Source organism: Camellia sinensis, chromosome 6 (genome assembly GCF_055761805.1).
Source record: "Camellia sinensis isolate YWXY chromosome 6, ASM5576180v1, whole genome shotgun sequence".
Taxonomy (NCBI): Eukaryota; Viridiplantae; Streptophyta; class Magnoliopsida; order Ericales; family Theaceae; genus Camellia; species Camellia sinensis.
In genome coordinates this window covers 18,720,126-18,742,047 of record NC_138966.1, presented here as the reverse complement: position 1 = coordinate 18,742,047, position 21,922 = coordinate 18,720,126, and the positions used below count along the sequence as shown (strand labels likewise).

Below are 21,922 nucleotides of genomic sequence, written 5' to 3'. Positions count from 1 at the left end.
AAAAATGCGTGCCAAACGCTTCATCAAAAAAAATACCAAATGTTGCCCGCAGGCGGTTCACTTTACATACTCGCAGTATCTGAGCCCTCGAAATCCAACAACTGAGTGGTGACGGGCTTGCCTGAGGTAGGTGGTAGGATAACCTTATTATCAATCAAATCCTGCACTTCATGGCGAAGGCGGGAACATCCATCGGTGCTGTGACCGGACTGTTGATGGTACGCGCAGTACAAGGTAGCATCATGGGTGGCGGGGAGATTCTTCGGGAGCGGTCGGGGCTCCAAAGGCTTAAGATGCCCATTCTTCGCCAATATCAACAATGCCCTAGACAATGGCATGTGGAGGTCGTGAAAGACTCTGCGCCCTCGAGGTAGGTACTTTGCAGTTTGAGGATTCTTGCCAGACGCACTGGCGAAAGGATCAGCTGGCGCTGCCTTGGCTTTTTGAACCTTTCCCGGTGCAGGGTTGGGAACAACAGGAACTGTTTGGGCATGACGGGGCCCATCCCGGTTTTCTGCCTGGCTTGAACTGCCTTTGGTTGGAGCGGGGAAAGCATCATCTATAGCTTTGGTCACTATTGCGGATGTTTGTTGCTTGTTCATCCCTCTGGCCTTCAGAGCCTCGACTGCCCACAGCAGTTGTTCAATAGGGTCGGCATCTACCTTTGCCTTGTCCTTTCCTTTGGCCTCAGCCTGATCGAGGGTCGGGGTTAGTGCTGACATATCGTGGCTATAGCCAGAAGCCATCTCTGGCTGGCTGAGCTCTATCACAATCCGCCCCAGTAGCGGGGGCTCCTGTGGTACAAAATTCCCGGCATACGGTGCCGCTGGTGGTGAAGCCGACATTCCATAGGCGAGGTCTGCCACAGACCTTTGGAGATCGCCTATCATCCCCATCAATTCGAAGGTGGTGGGCTCACGAGCCTGGTATAACTGGGGAGCCCAAACCGGGTGCACAACGGGCGACCTGGGCGGATATGACATACTGATGCTGGCTTCATTCTGCGGAGTGGTTCCCTGCTCCGGTGCGGCTGTCATAACCACAATTTCTTCTGAACTTTGTGTCGCCATAAATCTTGCCTCAGCAAAGGGGAGACACTGGCTGTTCTGTATCAACTCTGCAACTCTCTGGACTGAAAGAAAAACAGACAGCACTTCAGCCCAAACTGATCAAACACGGGTGTAGCCGAACAACTGTTCCCTACTGCTGATCACTGTTCCCAGATTTCTGTTCCCCAAAATACTGAATCTGATACCCGCGGATAACTGATTCTCAAATTCTGATACCAATGCCCTTAGGCCTGATGCCCCAAACTTGCAAACTGGTATGTACATTCCTGTAGAGATACACTCTAAAAGCACATAGCAAGTAAGAGAGAGCCAAAACACCCCTATGTTGGGGTAGGGTTTCCCTGTCCTATTTTGTCAGGAACTAGGATTTCACTACGCACGCAGCGGTTTCAAACAACCTATAATCGGGTAAGCAACCTGTCCTAGCTTGGAATGGTCACTATGGATTCCGAATATGCACTAGGTCGAATGGTCAAAAAGGGTGCCCCGGTAAATCGGGGTTTGTGTTCCCATGCTGTCAGAGCCCATAGCCGGTCAGCCTTATGGACATGCCTTGACAAGACAAGCCTCCGGCAAACCGTTCAGGAATGGCAGATGGCAAACACTGTGTTCCTAGGCGCACCAATGCACATGCAATGCAAAGAGACACATAAATGGAATCAAAATAGGATATCATGCGTTCGAGTCAAGCTCTCTAAATTCCCCAGCAGAGTCGCCAGAAACTGTAACAGCGCCCGCGTGGGCCTCATGCTACAGTTCGGACTCGATTTGTGTCACGGTTCTTAATCTGAACCAAAGAGTCCAAATCTGGCAAATCGTTTTGAGAAACAGATTTTTGAAAAAGTAGTGCCAAACATGGACTGCTTTGCCAGATACAGAGTCGCCACCTAAATATTTTTTATGGGAGAATTTAGGAAACCCTGACTCGGTGCCGAAGGCCACATGTCCGTCATCACCGGAGTTGTCTCGGCTCGGGAGCTTGGGTACGATCGGGGAAGGTCAGCTATGAGCACGCCCTTTCGCCCGGTCCGAAGACCGGCCTCTACTAACCGTGATATCCGTTTTTGAAAACTTTATGTGTTCTTATTCCGGTTATTAGCCTAGAATTACTATGTTATGCGCACAGCAAACAAGTATAGACTAGATTGCCTAATTTGGAAATAAACATTGCATATCCGTTTGGTTTGAAAATGCTTTGGAATTTGCTACTCGCAAGTAGGCTAAAATACGGATTTCAACGAGTTTTTCCAACTCAAACAATCCGGCCTTCACCCACAGGCATTCAAAACAGTTTAACACATAAGCATCTAGCCACATGTTAAGCATGCTGTTATGGCAACATTCACACTCATGCGATATGCTAAAGCGGAAATACTTACATAGTACTCCGCGCCAAAACAAAGAACTTGTTAGTAATCATGCATGATCCAAGTCCATGTGAAGTGCCTAATGCATCGCATACAAAATGTCGCTAAGATAGGCTCGGCTATCCTAAACATGTCATGTGAAAATGCACAATTATCACGTATTCAGTTTGAAAATTGAAGTATTGATGCAATTAGCGTGATGTACCGAGCCTAATGCATGTAATACAAATGCATGGATGCACACATGCATAGCATAAGGTATGCTAAATTAGACGTGACCTAATACTAACCATCAAAGCAGGTAAGTAAAAGGGAAGAAAGAAGTGGGGATTGGAAGACATTCACACACCCACACACACTTATTACAGATTTGCCCTCGCTCGGAGGGACCGAATAAATGTTACAAATTAATTAACTACGCAAGCTAATTAATATTACAAATTAACTAATTTAATTAACAAATTAAATTAAATTAATTAAAGCAGGAAAGCGTCTCGGGAAACGCGCCACCATGCGCAAGCTGCCTCTGTTTTCCTCCCTTTCCTCCTCTGGAGGTTGTCAAAACCTCAGGACTACATCCTTGGACAGAGAGGATCACCACCGGCTAGATGAAACTTCCACCGGCAGTGTAGTATGGCCATCGGCACAAAATAGGGTCTGTCGGCAGAGAAAATTGTGCCGGTCGGCACATTACACTGCCGGTCGGCAGAGTATTCCTGCAGAACCTGCAACTCACAGCAACAGAGGGCAAAACAAGGCATGACAGCATATTTCAAAACATGTATGCACTAACCATGTCCCTTATCATTGTGATGACTCAAAGGGACATGTGCCTCGGTTCTCGGACCACCAATCACGCATTTCCATGCATGATGGCCCAAGGAACCAAGTATGCAACTTTGGTTTCAAATGCATGCAAACCAATCAAACAAATTAGGCCCAATTCCTATCACCAATTCAAGGAACAAGGCATGCATGCAAAATGCAATGCAACCTAGGCATACAAGCTAGGAATGCAACATGACATGGCAAGGCACTTATGCAATCATGCAAGCATACATAGAGCAATGCAAATGGATGGCAAGATGGACTTATACATGAATTAGGTGGCTCTAAAATAGGCCTAAAACAGTAGCCATAGTGCTGTGAAATGAAGGCTAGATGGCATGCACACACACATGCACATGAGAGCCACCACTTAAGCACAAATCAAACAACATTCAAGCACACTTGAAAGGAGGAAACATGGACAATTAGCATGCAACATGAGCCCTAAAATCATGCTATAAAATGATGCCAAATCAAGTTATAAATCAAGTCAAGCATGCGACAAATGGCCTAAGTGTTCAAAGTAAACCAAAGTGGCATTGAGCATACTTAACAAGACCAAACAAGGCATGCATTAAGCAACCAAAAACAGGGGTTTAGCATGTTAAAACAAAGCTAAAGGACTACTTAGATGGCATCTAAGTGGCCCAAATACAAAGGCATACACCATGGCCAAAACATGGAGCATTGCAACACATGCTTTCAAAGCATTAAAGAGGCATGCGAGGCAATCAAACGAGCATGGAAATGGGACTGAAATAGCATGCAAGATGATCCCAATTCACCAAAACAATGCAAAGATGGCATGCTACACATGCACATACTCAAGGCCAACAAGCCCAAATGCAAAGGAGCCTTATAATGCATGCTAAAATCGACCCAAACGACTATGGACAGATCTAAAACATGGCAAAATAAGCATATAACCTTCACAAATACAAGCCTAAAACATGCTCCAACAAAGGCTAACAACCTAGAACATGTTAAGGCACAAATAAGGCATTACATGGCAACTATGCTAAACATGCATAAGGTTCCAAAACCAACTTGAAATCATGTTATATCATGGATATATAAGCATGAAAAACAAACCAAACATGCTCAACACACACTCAAGCATAGGCTTCTTTAAGAGGCCAAAATGTGCCCTTTTCAAGGACAACAAGGAGAGGGGGTGGCCCTCTCCTTCTTGGGACTTCAAAGCATCATCTTTACCACTGAAATCCCTCAAGATTTCAGTGGTGAAGAGACCTCAACACCAAAATCCCGGAGCTAGCACAAAATGGCTCAAAATGAGGCCTTTTGGGGCTTAAGGGTGGTCAACACCCCTCAAACAACAAAACACTCTTAATAAACAATAAAGAGGGCTTAAAAATAGAACTTTTTTATGTTATACAATAATCACAAAAACAGCTCTAAGATAGGTATAAAATTGATGCAAGAATGGGGAATAAAGGTGTAAGTTTCTTACCCTTGTAGTCCTCTTCAACAAGGATGCTCCAATGGCCTCCTTTGGCTCCAAATCAGTCAAGAAGCTCAAGAACAACCCCTTAGAACTCTAATCTTAAGAGGAAGGTGAAACACTAGGTGTTTGTGTGCAATAGTAAGGCACAAAACACCTAGTGTGCAAAATGGGAGGGAAAGAGAGATAGATTGAGTGTATCTAACCCTAACCCTAGAAAACCAGAGCTCTCCCCTGTCTTTTTTCTCTCAAAAATGTCTAAGCCTCCCTCCCTTTGCCTTAGAGAGAGCCCTCTCTATAAGCCTCTTGTAAAGCTTATTCAACAAGCTTTGCAAGAGGGAGATCCCTCCATACACGTGTATGGAGGGGAGAAAAAGTTATACAGCTGTCCTAAAATATCTGCAAAAGCAGATGAACAGCAATCGGCCGGCAAAAAATGCCATCTTGGCCAAACAAAGTGCCGACCGGCACAAAAAAGTGCTGACCGGCAACAAATAGTGCCGACCGGCAAACTATTTTGCCGGTGGCAGCAAAAACCAGCCGGTGGCCTCTAGCCACTGCCGGTGATGGGTGGGGATGGTCTACAAGCCCTACCCTGCCCTTCCAAGGCAAAACACAAGTGTTCGGTGCAAAACCGGACACTGAACGGTCAAGTTCGGAGATTCTGAGGTAGGGCGCGAGAGCCAAAACCTCCGGGAACTCCAAACAAACACAAACAAGGATAATCACCGAGTGTTCAAGCGGTGACGTCCGAGTCTTGAGGACGGTCAAAAATGGGGTGTCTACAGCGCGGAGGCGGCTGAGCGTGAGTTAAGGAAAGCCAGGGTGGCACAGGCACAACCCGCCGGGCAGGGAAACCCAATTGTGGAGGAAAGGGTTACCAGTAGGTTCATCAGTACCGCGCTCGCCGATCGTGAGACGGCGAGTATGTTTGCAATGGAGTCTGCGAAGGGGAGGGCCTATGAAAAAGGTTTTCATGAAGGCCAAAAGTTGGAATCGAAAAGACCAAGGAGAAGCTTGCCGAAGACGTTTGCCAGTGTGAGAATCGTAGATTTAGGCACGGTTGGATCAAGGCATCTCAAACCGCGGAAGGTCTTCGAGCGTCGGGCATTGATTCGGCATCGCCACTCTACCACAGTGAACATTTTCCATTTTCCGCTTTCCGATTTTGAAGTCGAGAAAAGTGAGGATGAGGGTGACGCCGTATAAGAATACGCATTGTAAGGTTGAAACGCAATAAAAACTATGTAATTTATTGTTGGATTGAATAAAAACGTTCTATTATAAATATTTCGTCGTAGTTCGTATTCGACATATGCGTGTTTTGTTTTATTATATGGATGTTTGAATGAATGTACAAACATTGATCGTATAGTGATACGCCGGCTTATAGGCGGGGTCGGCCCAATCGTAATGGCCGTTTATTCTTGAAAATGGCCACTGTAATTTCAAGAGGCCAAAAGCCAGTACGCGGAGTGGCTGTGACAAATTCCAGTCGGCGCGGGGTCTAAATGCTTGGCCGGTTGGATTGATAGCGCCGCCCCTGTCGCAGTCAGTGCATGTGTTCCAAAAAGCCGTTCGGATACCTAGGCCGTGGTTAATGTCAACCGACATTCGTCTCTTGGGGTTTTGGCGTTAATGAAATTACCTCGGGGTCACTGCCAGCATTTAAAAATAAATGGAATGGACTCTTCGTGCCAGTGACCTCATTAATATAACGCCATTTGTTGCGTGGGGTTATATAATATTGTGGATGTAAAACAGAGTTTCTTTAAACAGCCAAACTCGAACTTTGGCCGAGCTTGATGCCGCAATGGATCGCAGCGGAGAATTCTCTAGTGTGGGAGGTAGGTCGTTAAAAAAGAAACGGGAGGCGCATTAGCCTCCAAGTCGTCGAAGCAGATCGCCCCGAAAGGAGACACAACGACCATTGCCCTTAACCTTCCTTGTCTTGGATCTTGGCCTTGACATTGTCGATGGTGTCAGAGGGAGGTCCAGAGATAAGCTAATTCGGGCATGGTTGGATCAAGGCATTTTGAGCCGCAGAGGCCTTCCAAATGACGTGCATCGATTCAGGGCCTCCGCTGTATCAACGTGATTAATTCCCCTTTTCTCCATAGAAGTTAAAGATAGATATTGTAATGTTCGAACGCGGATTGCGTCTATGTAACAACTGTTTGATCAGATAAAAAGTTTTATTTCAAACATTTGCGTCTTACTCTGGATTTTTTTTTTTTTTTTATATGCAGAGCTAAGCACCTTATTTCGAATGTTGGCATGTTTTGTTTCGTTTTGTTCATGCCGAAGGGCGCTCCGAATCCGGAGACTTAGTCGGCCCTAAGGTGTCATGCACTAAAGGGGGCTCCGAATCCGGAGGCTTAGTTTGGCCAATCGTGATATCCACGAAGGGCGCTCCGAATCTAGAGGCTAAATCGGCCCTAAGGTGTCATGCACCAAAGGGGGCGGCCAATCGTGATATCCACAAAGGGCGCTCCGAATCCGGAGGCTTAATCGGCCCTAAGGTGTCATGCACCAAAAGGGGCTCCGAATCCGGAGACTTTCATCGGCCCTAAGGTGTCATACACGAAAGGGGGCTCCGAATTCGGAGACTTAGTTTGGCCAATCGTGATATCCACGAAGGGCGCTCCGAATCCGGAGGCTTAATCGGCCCTGAGGTGTCATGCACCAAAGGGGGCTCTGAATCCGGAGACTTAGTCGGCCCTAAGGTGTCATGCACCGAAGGGGGCTCCGAATTCGAAGACTATAATCGGCTCTAAGGTGTCATGCACCAAAGGCGTCTCCGAATCCAGAGACTTAGTTTGGCCAATCGTGATATCCACGAAGGGCGCTCCGAATCCGGAGGCTTAATCAGCCCTGAGGTGTCATGCACCAAAAGGGGCTCCGAATCCGGAGACTTAGTGGGCCCTAAGGTGTCATGCACCGAAGGGGGCTTCGAATCCGGAGACTTTAATCGGCCCTAAGGTGTCATGCACCAAAGAGGGCTCCGAATCCGGAGACTTAGTTTGGCCATTCGTGATATCCACGAAGGGCGCTCCGAATCCGGAGGCTTAATCAGCCCTGAGGTGTCGTGCACCAAAGGGGGCTCCGAATCCGGAGACTTAGTCGGCCCTAAGGTGTCATGCACCGAAGGGGGCTCCGAATCCAGAGACTTTAATTGGCTCTAAGGTGTCATGCAGCAAAGGGGGCTCCAAATCTGGAGACTCAGTTTGGCCAATCGTGATATCCACGGAGGGCGCTCCGAATCTGGAGGCTTAATCGGCCCTAAGGTGTCATGCACCAAAAGAGGGCTTCAAGAAATGAATTGAGCGATGAAGAAAAATGGTTTGCATTGCAGAAGTGATATATGTACAAGTATCAAAGCCCACATGTCGGGTCAGTAATAGGGTTCTAATAAAATCTCTGCTTGTGCCGATTGCGGGGAGCCACGGATTTCTTCAATGCCATGGGCTGTCGGGAAGCGTACAAGCTAATGATAAGTGCTTGGAATGGCCTTCATAATATGTAACCAGGTCCGCCCCATGATGACATTATACGGCGAAGGGAGCTTTATGACCAGGAATTCTACTTCGACCATTCTGGAGCCTGCTCGAATAGGTAGTATGATCTTCCCTAACGGGTACTTAGGATTCGTATTAAAGCCGAACAATGGGTGAGGCGTCGGAGACAGATCTGACTCATTGAAGTCGAGTTTGATGAAAGGTTTGTAATACATAACCTCTGAAGTACTCCCTGGGTCTACGAGAATGCGTTCAATGGTGAACCGATTTACGCGTAATTTGCTGACCAACGGATCGATGTGGGAGGCTGTTGTGCCACTAAGATCGGAGTCATTGAAATTAATTGTCGGAGCTTCTCTGGGCCATTCGGTCGGAATACGTTGCTCTTGGGGGATTGGATGCGATTGAATTATGTGCACAGTTGGGGACACAGGCAGGCTGTAGATTATATGGATCACGCCAAGTGGAGGTGAGTCCTGCCTCAAGGGTAATGCTTGGATTGGCTTTCCCTTTCTCACGTACTATTGCAATCGGCCGTCTTGCACCAGTTCTTCCAGGTGATCCTTTAATGCATAATAGCTCTCAGTTTCATGGCCGTGATCTTTGTGATACTCGCACCACCTATCCCTTCTTCGCATGTCGGGTGGCCCCACCATCTTTGACAGCCATTTGAAGAATGAAAGGTGTTAGACTTTGGTCATTATTGCAGTGATTGGTTCTGACAACTCTGTGTACTTCTTGTCGGCACGCCTCGAGCGCTTGCTGTCGACTTGCAGTTGTTCATTCGTCCGGTGGGAGCATTGATCGCTTGATCGGCGAGAGTCCCACCTTTTGTCTCGTTTAGCGAATTGTTGTGGCTCAGGGCTCAGAGGTGGCACGAAACTTGTTGGTTGAGCAATTTCAAGGGGGGCCGTTTTGTTGGACATTTGTCCGGCTTTTATTCTCAAGGCATCATCTTCCACTTTGCAATACTCTTCAACTTTCTTCATCAACACCCAGATTGTTTTGGGGGGTCTTCTGGTCAAGGAACTGCGAAGAGCACTGTCGGGATGTAGTCCCATTTTGAAGGTAGTGATGGCCATGGAGTCGTTGCAAGCGTCGTCGACGAGGTTGAAGCACTCCCAATAGCGCGCCGAATACGCTCTGAGCGTTTCTCCTGACTGGATCTGCATAGCCCAAAGAGAGTCGGCCTGTTTCGGCTGTACCTCATTGGTGATGAACCTGGCCCTGAAGGATTTCTGTAATTGGTGGAAGTTTTTGATCGAAGCTGGCTCCAGCTTATAATACCACCTGACAGCTAATGGCCCTAGGCTACTGGGGAATATTCCGCCCATGAGGGCTTCGTTGTCTGCATGCAATGTCATGGCCTGCTTGTAGTGACGGATATGATCAGTGGGGTCTGATTATCCGTCGTAAAGAGTGAATGACGGAGCTTTGAACTTCTTGGGCAGGGCTGCCCTTGCGATCCGTCGGACAAAAGGATCGTACTAGTCTTCTTCGTCTGAACTGCTTTTTCTGCGCTTGTTCCTTGTATGTAGACTCTTTTCGGAGGAGCTAGAAGTTTCGAATCGTCCCTTCTTGTTGAGCTCCGTGGGTAATGAGTTGGAGTCGCTATCGGTCTCCTTTGGTCGGGCTCGAGGTCGTTGTCCACCTGCCCTCTGAGGTCGTTTGGGATCTTGGCGCACGGCTTCTCTGGATTTTGCTAATTCCAGGGCCAAATCTTGACGGAGATGTTCATTTTCAGCGATCATGTTCTCCAACCTTTGTTCATTCTGCTTTGCTTGTTCCATGATCGCTCGCATTGTCTCTTGCGCTAAAGTTGTTGGTGAGTCGAAGTTCAAGGCGCGTCTTGCAGCGATGGTTTCCTTTCCGAGCATATTTGCTGGAGTGAGGTCATCTCCCTGTGCGGTCTCGTCAGTGGCTATCGGAGGATCTTGAGTCACGCCTGCCATGGATGTATTGGAGTATTCCCACAGACGGCACAAATTATGGGGAAGTGGTTTGAAAATACTCTTCAGATCCTGGGAGACGCTAGTGATCCTCAGCTAGTCACCTGAAAAGATACAAACACTCCGGTCGGGGGTGCCGGAATTAGCACTCCGACGGACAAGTCAGTTCAGACACTCAGGATAGCTTCTTTACTAAGTTAAGTGAAGTGATTCTTACATAACTTTCTCAATCCATTGTTCCTGTATTTATACCTGTTCCTTTTGGTCCTCAGGGCCAGGGCCTACTTTTTAATCATTATCCTTTCTCTTATTCGGCTCTAAGGATCTACACTTATTCGGCACATGTATTGAATTCGGCTTCCCATTCTCGTAGGATACAGTCGATTAATATCAGTCTTCTAAGGTACTGATTTTGCCATTATTCGGCTCCCACACATTGCACTTTGCGAGATTAGATACAGAACCGCGACATTGAGTCCGAACTGTAGTAGTTTAAGAACAAAACGATTTCGTGCCCTCGCGTGCGGAGCCAGGATGTTCGGGCCGTCTACACATAGTTGGGTGGCACGTCTGGTGCATCTGGTTCGAGGCAAACACAGAGTCATCAGCCTGCACAGTTAGCACAGTCCTCGAGGGCCAATTAGGGAGCATCTTTGGCTCAGTCAGTGCTGTAGTCCTATGCTCCAAGGGTGAACAGGTAGATCAGAGGCTAACAGGGCGTATGTATCCAGTCACAGTGCCAGATCTTGTACTTGCACCTTCTGTAGTGAAAGGAACCTTCTTGTTTTGCAATTCAGTTGCCAATGTGTTGATTGATACGGGTGCATCCCAGTCATTTATTTCGTCTGCATTTACATCAATTTTGGGTATGGAGTTGGCACAGTTAGCATCTCTTATTTGTGTAGAGTCACCTATTGGGGGTGAGGTTATCTTGAAACAGGGGTGTCGGGGTTGTGACATAGAGTTTTCCGGTCGTCGACTCCCATTTGCGTTTATTTTACTTGATATGGCTAGTTTTCATATCATTTTGGGTATCGATTGGTTATCGTCATACCAAGCTGTTATAGATTGCTACCGTCAAAGGATTACTATATGTACCTCGAGTGCTGACTGTTTTCTCTTCTTGGGGGATCGAATGGATAGAATCTTATCACCGGTATATGATCCGCGTGGGCGAAGTGAGCTTAGTTGTCTTCTTGCTAGCTTCATGAGTGGTGAGTGTAATGAAGACCAAGTTAAGTTACCAAGGGTGGTTTGTGAATACCCCGATGTCTTTCCCGAGGACCTTACTAGTTTACCACGTCACCGAGAGATTGAGTTATCTATTGATTTAGAGCCCAGCACGACAACAATTTCTATGCCTCCGTATAGGTTTGCACCTGTCGAGTTGAGTGAGTTAAAGGTTCAACTCCAGAAATTGTTGGATAAGGGTTTTATCCACTCCAGTACGTCACCATGTAGAGCACCGGCTCTCTTTGCTAAACGGAAAGATGGAGTGTTGCGACTTTGTATCGATTATCGGAAGTTGAATCGGGTAACGGTTAAGAATAAGTACCCAATGCCTCATATAAATGATATGTTTGATCAGTTGAAGTGGGTCTTGTTGCTTTTCTAAGATAGACCTGAGATCGGGTTACCACCAGTTGAGGATAAGGGAGGAGGATATCCCGAAGACAGCATTTTGTACGCGGTATGGCCATTATGAATTTCTAGTGATGCCTTTTGGGCTAACCAATGCTCTAATTGTATTTATGGATTTGATTAACCGAGTCTTTCGTGAATTCTTAGATCATTTCGTGGTTGTCTTTGTGGACGACATTTTGATTTATTCACCTTCTGAGGAGGAACACGAGGAACACTTGCGAGTAGTGCTTGAGTTGTTGAGAACCCATAAGTTGTATGCTAAATTTGGGAAATGTGAATTTTGGCTGAGGGAAATTAAGTTCTTAGGCCATGTAGTATCCAGGGAAGGGGTGACTATTGATTCATCCAAGATAGAGGCAATTTAAGATTGGGAACAACCTAAGAATGCCTTCGACATCCGTAGTTTTCTCGGGTTGGCTGGGTATTATCGGAGATTTGTGAAGGATTTTTCTGGACTAGCTTCACCTTGGACTAGGCTGACAAGGAAGTGACTCAAAATTGTGTGGAATGAGACTTGTGCGAAGTCGTTCTAGGAACTTAAAGTTAGACTCACGACTGCTCCAGTTTTGATTATTTCGGAGAGGGGTTTGGGCTATTCGGTATATTGTGATGCCTCACGCGAAGGTTTGGGTTGCATTTTGATGCAAGAGGGGAAGGTAGTAGCCTATGCCTCATGGCAGTTGAAAACCCATGAGAGGAACTACCCTACTTATGACTTAGAGTTAGCAGCAGTGATTTTTGCCTTGAAGATTTGGAGGCACTATCTGTATGGTGAGAGATTTGAGGTGTTTTCTGATCAGAAGAGTCTGAAGTATCTGTTTACCTAGAAAGACTTGAACTTGAGGCAAAGAAGGTGGATGGAGTTCATAGAGGATTATGATTTTGAGTTACATTATCATCCGGGAAAGGCCAATGTTGTGGCCCACGCCTTCAGTAGGAAGTCAATTAGTGGTGTAGCTTGTATTGCCATCCGGGAATGAGAAATGTTAGGTACCCTTGGGGAGTTTGACTCACATCTGGGTGAGTTAGTTGAGTCTGTAGCCTTATTTTCTGTAGTTGCACAACCTATACATGTGAACCGAGTGTTAGAAGCGCAGAGGGGTGATCTTGAAGTAGAAACCTTTAGGGAGAAGATCTGAAATGGGAAGGTAGAGAAGGGTTTGAATGTGTATCCCGACCAGAGTGTGAGATACCGCGATCATTTGTTTGTGCCAGAGTCTTGCTGAGAGGAAGTACTGTGAGAGTTTCACCATTCACACCTTGCGGTGCATCCGGGAGGCACAAAGATGTATCACAACCTTAGTCGCCAGTTTTGGTGGAGAGGTATGAAGAAGGATGTAGCCGTATTTGTATCGAAATGCTTTACTTTTTAGAAAGTGAAAGCCGAGCATCAGAGGCCAGCGGGTTTGTTGCAACCCTTGCCAATAGCTGAGTGGAAGTGAGAGCACGTCATGATGGATTTTGTTGTGGTCCTTCCGAGGACTCAACGGAGTAGTGATGCTATTTGGGTGGTAGTTGATCGGTTAACCAAGTCGGCACACTTTATAGATATGCGCGTGAGAGATTCGATAGAATTCCTTGCCGACTTGTATATTTGGGACATAGTGAGGTTGCACGGGGTCCCTGTGACTATTGTTTCGGATAAAGATCCGTGCTTCACAGCTTAGTTGTGGCAGAGTTTGCAGAGTGCCTTGGGCACTAAATTCACTTTTAGCACCGCGTATCACCCTTAGACTGACGGGCAGTTCGAGTGTACCATTCAGATCCTTGAGGATATGCTTCGAGGATGTGTCCTTGATTTTAAGGGGTTGTGGGAGAGGCACTTACCCTTAGTGGAATTTGCTTATAATAATAACTTCCAATCGAGTATTGGTATGGCACCATTTGAGGCCTTGTATGGTTGACCGTGTAGATCTCCAGTGTGTTGGGCCGAGGTGGTTGACGCAGCTTTGTTAGGTCCAGAGTTGGTTTGGGAAACGACGAAGAAAGTTGCAATTATCCGTAAGAGGTTGGTTACAACCTGGAGTCGCTAGAAAAGGTACGCCGACCATAGGAGGAGATCCTTGTCTTTTGAGGTGGGAGATCATGTCTTTTTGAAAATATCACCCAGGCGGGGTTTGATGAGATTTGGAAAGAGTGAGAAGTTGTCCCCTTGATTTATTAGCCCTTTTGAGATCGTTGAGCGGATTGGGGAGGTTGTTTACCGTTTGGCATTACCGCTACAAGTTTCTTGAGTGCATGACGTATTTCATATTAGTATGCTTCGGAAGTATGAGCCGGATCCATCTCATGTATTAGATTGGACCGACTTAGAGGTGGATGAGGATGCCTCGTATAAGGAGAGACCGGTGAGAGTCTTGGATATACGAGACCAAGTCTTGTGTGGCAAGACTATCCCCTTGGTCAAAGTCTTGTGGAAACATCACGGGGTTGAGGAAGCAATTTGGGAGTGTGAATTGGAAGTCCGTGAGAAATATCCAAACTTATTTGTTGATGTTTGAGTATATGTTTAGGTTTTAGTTTTGTTCATGAACTGTAAAGACATTGTATATGTTTTGAATTCTGAGAACATTGTATATGTTGAATATGTTTTAGAAATGCAAGTTAAATATGAATATTGTATATGTTGTTTAAGTTTTAGAAATGCAAATCTATCATAAACATCGAATATGTTTTGGAAAGATGAGATACACGTATTGAAATCGGTTAAAACTACGGAGATACATGTTGGTACTATATGCTGAGATGTATATTGTGGATTTGTTCATCTTGTGAAGGGATTAAATGACCAATAGGTGGGTCATGGTGTTGAAAATTGATTTGTAATCATTTTGGAAATTGGCTAATCTTGGTTTTGAAATAAGATTTGTAATTTCAGGGATGAAATTCCTTAAGGGGGGAGGTTATAGCGATTCCAGTTTTGACCCGATCTTTGTTGTATTTCGGACTCGGGTCCTGTGGTTTAATATTGTTATTGACGTCTTTTTCTTCTTTTCCTCTTTAAATCTGAGTTTTGGAATGTCTTGGGCGTGTTTAGAACTGGTTAGTTGCTAGTTGGTCTTGAATGTTGTTGCCCAGAATTTTGCTGGTCGTCGACTCCCATTTGCATTTGTTTTGCTTGATATGGCTAGTTTTGATGTCATTTGGGTATGGATAGCTTACCGTCATACCAGGCTGTTATAGATTGCTATCGTTAAAGGGTTACTATATGTACCTTGAGCGGTGACTGTTTTCACTTCTTGTGCGACTGAGTGGATAAAGCCTTATCCCTGGTATATGATTCATGTGGGCGGAGTGGGCTTAGTTGTCTTCTTGCCAGCTTTATGAGTGGTAAGTGTAATGAAGATTGGGTTAAGTTACCAAGGGTGGTTTGTGAATACCCTGATGTCTTTCTCGAGGACCTTACTAGTTTACCACCTCACCGAGAGATTGAGTTCCCTATCGATTTAGTGCTTGGCACGGTACCGATTTCTATGGCTCCGTATTGGTTTGCACCTGCCGAGTTAAGTGAGTTGATGGTTCAACTCATAGAATTGTTGGATAAGGGTTTTATCCGGCCCAGTACGTCACCATGTAGAGCATCGGCTCTCTTTGCTAAAAGGAAAGATGGAGCGTTGCGACTTTGTATCGATTATCGAAAGTTGAACCGGGTAACAGCTAAGAATAAGTACCCAATGCCTCGTATAGATGACCTGTTTGATCAATTGAAGGGGTCTTGTTGCTTTTCTAAGATAGACCTGAGATCGGGTTACCACCAGTTGAGGGTAAGCGATGAAGATATCCCGAAGACAACATTTCGTACGTGGTATGGCTATTATGAGTTTTTAGTGATGCCTTTTGTGATAACCAATGCTCCAGCTATGTTTATGGATTTGATGAACTGGATCTTTCGTGAATTCTTAGATCGTTTCATGGTCATCTTTGTGGATGACATTTTGATTTGTTTACCTCCTGAGGAGGAACACAAGGAACACTTGCGAGTAGTGCTTGAGTTGCTGAGAACCCATAAGCTATATGCTAAATTTGGGAAATGTGAATTTTGGCTGAGGGAAGTTGAGTTCTTAGGCCATGTGTTATCCGGGGAAGGGGTGGTTGTAGATTCATCCAAGATAGACGCAATTCAAGATTGGGAACAACCTAAGAATGCCTTCGAAATCCGTAGTTTTCTGTGGTTGGCTGGGTATTATCGAAGATTTGTGAAGGATTTCTCTGGACTAGCTTCACCTTTGACTAGGCTGACGAGGAAGTGAGTCAAATTTGTGTGGAATGAGATTTGTGAGAAGTCGTTCTAGGAACTTAAAGTTAGACTCACCACTGCTCCTATTTTGATTATTCCAGAGAGGGGTTTGGGCTATTCGGTGTATTGTGATGCCTCACGAGAAGGTTTGGGTTGCATTTTGATGCAAGAGGAGAAGGTAGTAGCCTATGGCTCACAGCAGTTGAAAACCACGAGAGGAACTACCCTACTCACGACTTAGAGTTAGCAACGGTGATTTTTGCCTCGAAGATTTCGAGGCACTATCTGTACGGTGAGAGATTTGAGGTGTTTTTTTATCAGAAGAGTCTGAAGTATCTGTTTACCTAGAAAGACTTGAACTTGAGGCAGAGGAGGTGGATGGAGTTCATAGATGATTATGATTTCGAGTAACATTAGCATCCGGGAAAGGCGAATGATATGGCCTATGCCTTGAGTAGGAAGTCAATTAGTAGTGTAGCTTGTATTGCCATCAGGGAATGGAAAATGTTGGGTACCCTTGGAGAGTTTGACTTATATTTGGGCGAGTTAGTTGAGTCTATAGCCTTATTTTCAGTAGTTGCACAACCTACACTTGTGAACCAAGTGTTAAAAGCGTAGAGGGGTGATCTTGAAGTAGAAACCTTTTGGGAGAAGATCTCCATTGGAAAGGTAAAGAAGGTTTTGAATGTGTATCCCGAGCAGAGTGTGAGATACTGTGATCGTTTGTTTGTGCCGAAGTCTTGCCGAGAGGTAGTACTCTGAGAGTTTCACCATTCACGCCTTGCGGTGCATCTGGGAGGCACAAAGATGGATCACGACCTTAGTCGCCTATTTTGGTGGAGCGGTATGAAGAAGGATGCAGCCGTGTTTGTATCGAAATACCTTACTTGTCAGCAAGTGAAGGCCGAGCATCAGAGGCCAGCGGGTTTGTTGCAACCCTTACCTATAGTTGAGTGGAAGTGGGAGCATGTCACGATGGATTTTGTCGTGGGCCTTCCGAGGACTCAATGGGGTAGTGATGCTATTTGGGTGGTAGTTGACCGGTTAACCAAGTCGGCACACTTTATAGCTATGTGCGTGAGAGATTCCGTAGAATTCCTTGCCGACTTGTATATTTGGGACATAGTGAGGTTGCATGGGTCCCTATAACTATTGTTTCGGATAGAGATCCGTGCTTCACAGCTCGGTTGTGGCAGAGTTTGAAGAGTGCCTTGGGCACTAAATTGACTTTTAGCACCGCGTATCACCCTCAGACTGATGAGCAATCCAAGTGTACCATTCGGATCCTTGAGAATATGTTTCAAGGCTGTGTCCTTGATTTTAAGGGGTTGTGGGAGAGGCACTTACCCTTAGTGAAGTTTGCTTATAATAACAGCTTCCAATCGAGTATTGGTATGGCACCATTTGAGGCCTTGTATGGTCGACCGTGTAGATCTCCAGCGTGTTGGGGCGAGGTGGGTGACACACATTTGTTAGGTCCAGAGTTGGTTCGAGAAACGACGGAGAAAGTTACAATTATCCGTAAGAGGTTGGTTACAGCCTAAAGTCGCCAGAAAAGTTACGCCGACCGTAGAAGGAGACCCTTGTCTTTTGAGGTGAGAGATCATGTCTTTTTGAAACTATCACCCAGGCGGGGTTTGGGGAGATTTGGAAAGAGTGAGAAGTTGTCCCCTTGATTTATTGGCCCTTTTGAGATCCTTGAGCGGATTAGGGAGGTTGTTTTTCGTTTGGCGTTACCGCCACAATGTTTCAGAGGTTATAGCGATTCCGATTTTGACCCGATCTTTGTTGTATTCTGGACTCGGGTCCTGTGGTTTAATATTGTTATTGATGCCTTTCCTTCTTTTCCTCTTTAAATCTGAGTTTTGGAATATCTTGGGCGTGTTTAGAATAGGTTGGTTGCTAGTTGGTCTTGAATGTTGTTACCCAGAATTTTGGTCTTCCACCCGAGCGGGGTTCGCAAACACTCAATACTTTCCACGTCTGCAAAATACTGGAGGGGTGTTTTCCACGCTCGAGCGGCATTACTTGCGCTTGAGCGGGTTGTCTGTTGTCTGCATGAATACTGGATGTGTGTATTCTACGCTCGAGCGGAACAAAACTTTGTGTCTGACGCTTGAGCGTCAGCTTCTCAGCTCAAGCAAACTGCTTATATATCAGATCGCGAAAGTGATGTTTTACATCACTTTGTCATTTCTTTTTCTCTCTAAAACTTCCCAAAAACCTAGATTTGGACCATCTCTCTCTAAATTACACTCTCTCTACATTTTGGCCTAGATCTAGTGATCTGACCACCCAACTCAATTTGATAAAAAGTCAGAGCATCCTGTGAGCTTCCATTTGATCCGAATAAAGTCAAGTTTAGGCATCTTTGAAGTTTCTCTACTTCTCCTTTGAGCTTCTACATTTGAGGTAGGGATATTCTACACTTTGTTATGATCTTTAATCTAGCTGTTTGTTGTTATGTATAAATGGTGAGATTTGGGAGTATTTTGAGTAAATTTATGGTTTGGGTTCAAATGGAAAAGAGGGGTTTCCATGTTGGGTTACAAAAAGGATTATGGGGTTTTGGATATGAGATTATCTTGTGTTAAAATAGTGGATTTTGACCTTTGGGTTAATATTTGAAAAAGAGGGAAATTTGCCCTAATATATGTTAAATAATTATTTTGTATAAATAACGAAATTGGTGTGAGGAATGTGAAATTAGGGAAAGGTATAAATGAGTAGTGTAGTTTGATTTGTTTAATCACTCACCTATGGGAGTTTGATGAATTATCTGTTAAAAAGATTGTATATCTATTTAGAAATATTTGTATTGGGCTATCGGTGCAGGATAGCTATGTTTGTTGTAGAAATTGCATGAGGATTAGGCGAATTGACACTAATCATTTAAATTCTATCATTGAATATAACGGTATGATTAAGGCCTTGAATATGTGTTGTGGATAGTCATTGAATATGACGATTCTTTAAATACATTGTATATGCATATTATTTTGGAAGGAGAAAAGGGATGTACTCTATTGTTTGGCAGGAGATATGGGATGGACTCCATTGAAAACTAAGTTTGTCGGAGTGTCCAGGGCGAAAGTCCTGAAATCTTATGTATACATGGTTGCCAATCTCGCAGACAAAATTTTCGTAAAATGACAAGGTTGAAGTGCTTGTATGATAGTTATCTTGATTGAAAACCACTAAGTTGTTGTCTCGGTTGGGTATTTGGAATATTATACACTTGGTATATGACTTGAATGAAATAAATTAACTTGAAATGAATTAATGAACATGGATTGAGATGTGATTATCTATGTTGAATGATCATGGGAAGAATGTAAATTGGTCATAAATGTTGAATGTTTATCTGACACTCATATCTTAGTTAAACCTTATATATTGTGTTAAACTGATTCTACTGGGCTTTGGCTCACCCTACTTGGTAACCATTTTCAAGTACCGGTGACATACTTCCTCCAAGGACGTAGATTTGGAGGACTTAGGAGCTGGAGGCTCTATTTTTGTTATTTTGTGTTTAAATGTTTATTTAAGCCGAGGGCTTTATATGTATGGAGCTTACGATTCCCTTTTTGTTGTAACCAAGAAAATACCTTAGAGAGATGTAAGCCCGTAGGGCGTTTATTTTGCTGTTATTAATTAGTGTTACATGCTATAGATTCAGGATGAACATTTATGAATGTATAATCCATGTAATACCTTTTGTAATACGAACTCTGATGGATGAAAGCATGCCAATTCTATTACATTCATTTCTCTACGAGTTGGATTATTTGTATTATTAATTGGGGGTGCTACAAATTTATACCATTTCTTGGTAATCTTGGATTGTTGGTGTTCATTATAATTATTTCTATAGGTTTTTCATTTAGACTTATTGGCTTTAGATTTAAATTCGATACGGAGTTTATTAAGATCTGGAGTAAAAGGTTTACTAAGAGTTAATAATTGTGGGTTAACAGGTGGAACGACTTCAAAATCAATCTAAGTAGGTGAATCTTGAGATGTGGTTTCATCTTCATGGAGATGTGTGTGGGTTGAACAAACTGGTTTACTAATTTGGGAAGTAGAGGAATTATCTATTCCTTTTAATTTACTATCTGAATGTTCCCAAAGATGAAGTTTTCTATCTTTGTGAGTAAATAGAGGTGTATTAAATATTTCATCTTCTAAGTTGGTAGGGATGCTAGAAGTACTATGACAGGATGAGTGACTAGGAAGGCAATTAAAGCGTATATGAACTGAACCGTCATTGAATTATTAAATAGTTTGAATATCTTGATTAGTAGAAGATTGTTGATTTTGGAAATAATTTTCATTAACTGTAACTCAGTCTTCAGGAAGAGTAATATCGTTCCAACAAATCATTTTGGGGATTGAAATATTAGCTTCATGTGTACTACCTTGAATAAGTAACGTTTTATCTTTTGGACTTTTATTTAAAGCTTAAACATTGAGATTAGTTTTTAATACATTTATAATAAATGCGATAAATCAAAGCAATATTATGAACATTAGCTAACATATTAGTGAATACGCTAAACAATTGAATATTTAATGCTAATGCTTTTAATATATGAGGATCTCTAAGACTTAAAGTAAAATCAGGAAAACAATTAAAGTGAACAGGTCCTTTATGAAGGTCTGATTCCATCATACCCGTTAGGCTATCATGATAATTAATAAATCGGGCATCTCTTAAGCATAAAAGAATAGAAGTATTTTTACCTTGTTGAGTTAATGGTTTGATTCCAACTTGAATTAATCCTAGATGAATAAAGTTACGCCCATCTTTGATATGTTTTTTAATTGACTCTTTAGATAATAACTGGCAAGTTTCTCTAATTTTAGTTAAAGCATAAATTTGCTCAACAGTTTTGACCTGTAAATCTACATTAAAGGTTGATTGTAAAAAACTAGTTTTGTAGATTTCTTTAATCCTTACTTTAGGGATATTCCAACTTAAATCAAGATTAACATCTTGAAATTCATGTTCTTCTTCGTTAATAAGTAAATCGTTATCAGGTATAGGAGCTAATGTTGTAGATCTAGAGCTAACAGAAGAGTTGCTTTTGAATAATCGACTCATATTTCTAAATTTATAGAAGATTGTCAGAAATCTGAATTCTGGGTTAACTTATCATATTTTCACATACAATGTGTTCACTCATACCCTTTCTGAGAACCCTTATTTTCGTTAATTGCCTAAACTTAAGGGCTTACAGAGATGCGGGGCAAAAGGTCGGTGGCTACTGACAAAGTGAAAAAGGGATAATAAGGTTAAACTGAATAAAGATGATTGGAATCAATTATGAAGATAGATTAGAGAAGACCGAATAAAAAATAACAATAAACAACTTGGCTCTGATACTAAAGATGTGGAAGCAGCACATAAATAAAATAACTAAATTAAATAAAACAAGTTAAAATAACTAAATTAAAATAGGATATTCATAAATAAAATAGATAAGCAGAAATTGTAATACAAAAAAAAACTTATAATCGTTTACTGGAAATAACTGCAAAATACAGAATCGTTTATTGGAAGCAACTAGAAAATACATATAATATACTAATATTATTCTCACAATACGAGGTAGTCCTCATGATGTAAATGAGAATGACAATGCCGAAAAAGGAGGGGGAGGGGATATGTGTAGGCTTTCGTTGAAAGAATAATCATCGAAGTTACCAAAGTAAAGAGGGATATGTGTCGTGACAGCGGCAATGGCCCTGTGGAAACAACAGGACATGTCTTGAGTTGTCACAGTTGATGTCCCACTATGTCAATCTTACTCATTCATTACATCACTATTATGGCATTTCATTAAA

At 43.5% G+C, this 21,922-nt stretch overlaps 1 protein-coding gene across 1 annotated transcript in view; it reads left to right on the top strand.

Annotated features, from left to right (window-relative positions):
• The window catches only part of LOC145793197 (protein MAINTENANCE OF MERISTEMS-like), a 35,630-nt gene extending 15,552 nt beyond the window's left edge, over window positions 1–20,078 (top strand). Inside the window, exon 5 of the mRNA XM_082875951.1 lies at window positions 19,950–20,078. Within this exon, the coding sequence (XP_082732077.1) occupies window positions 19,950–20,078 (129 nt within the window). The remainder of the gene's footprint in view (window positions 1–19,949) is intronic.
• Window positions 20,079–21,922: the final 1,844 nt, after the last annotated feature.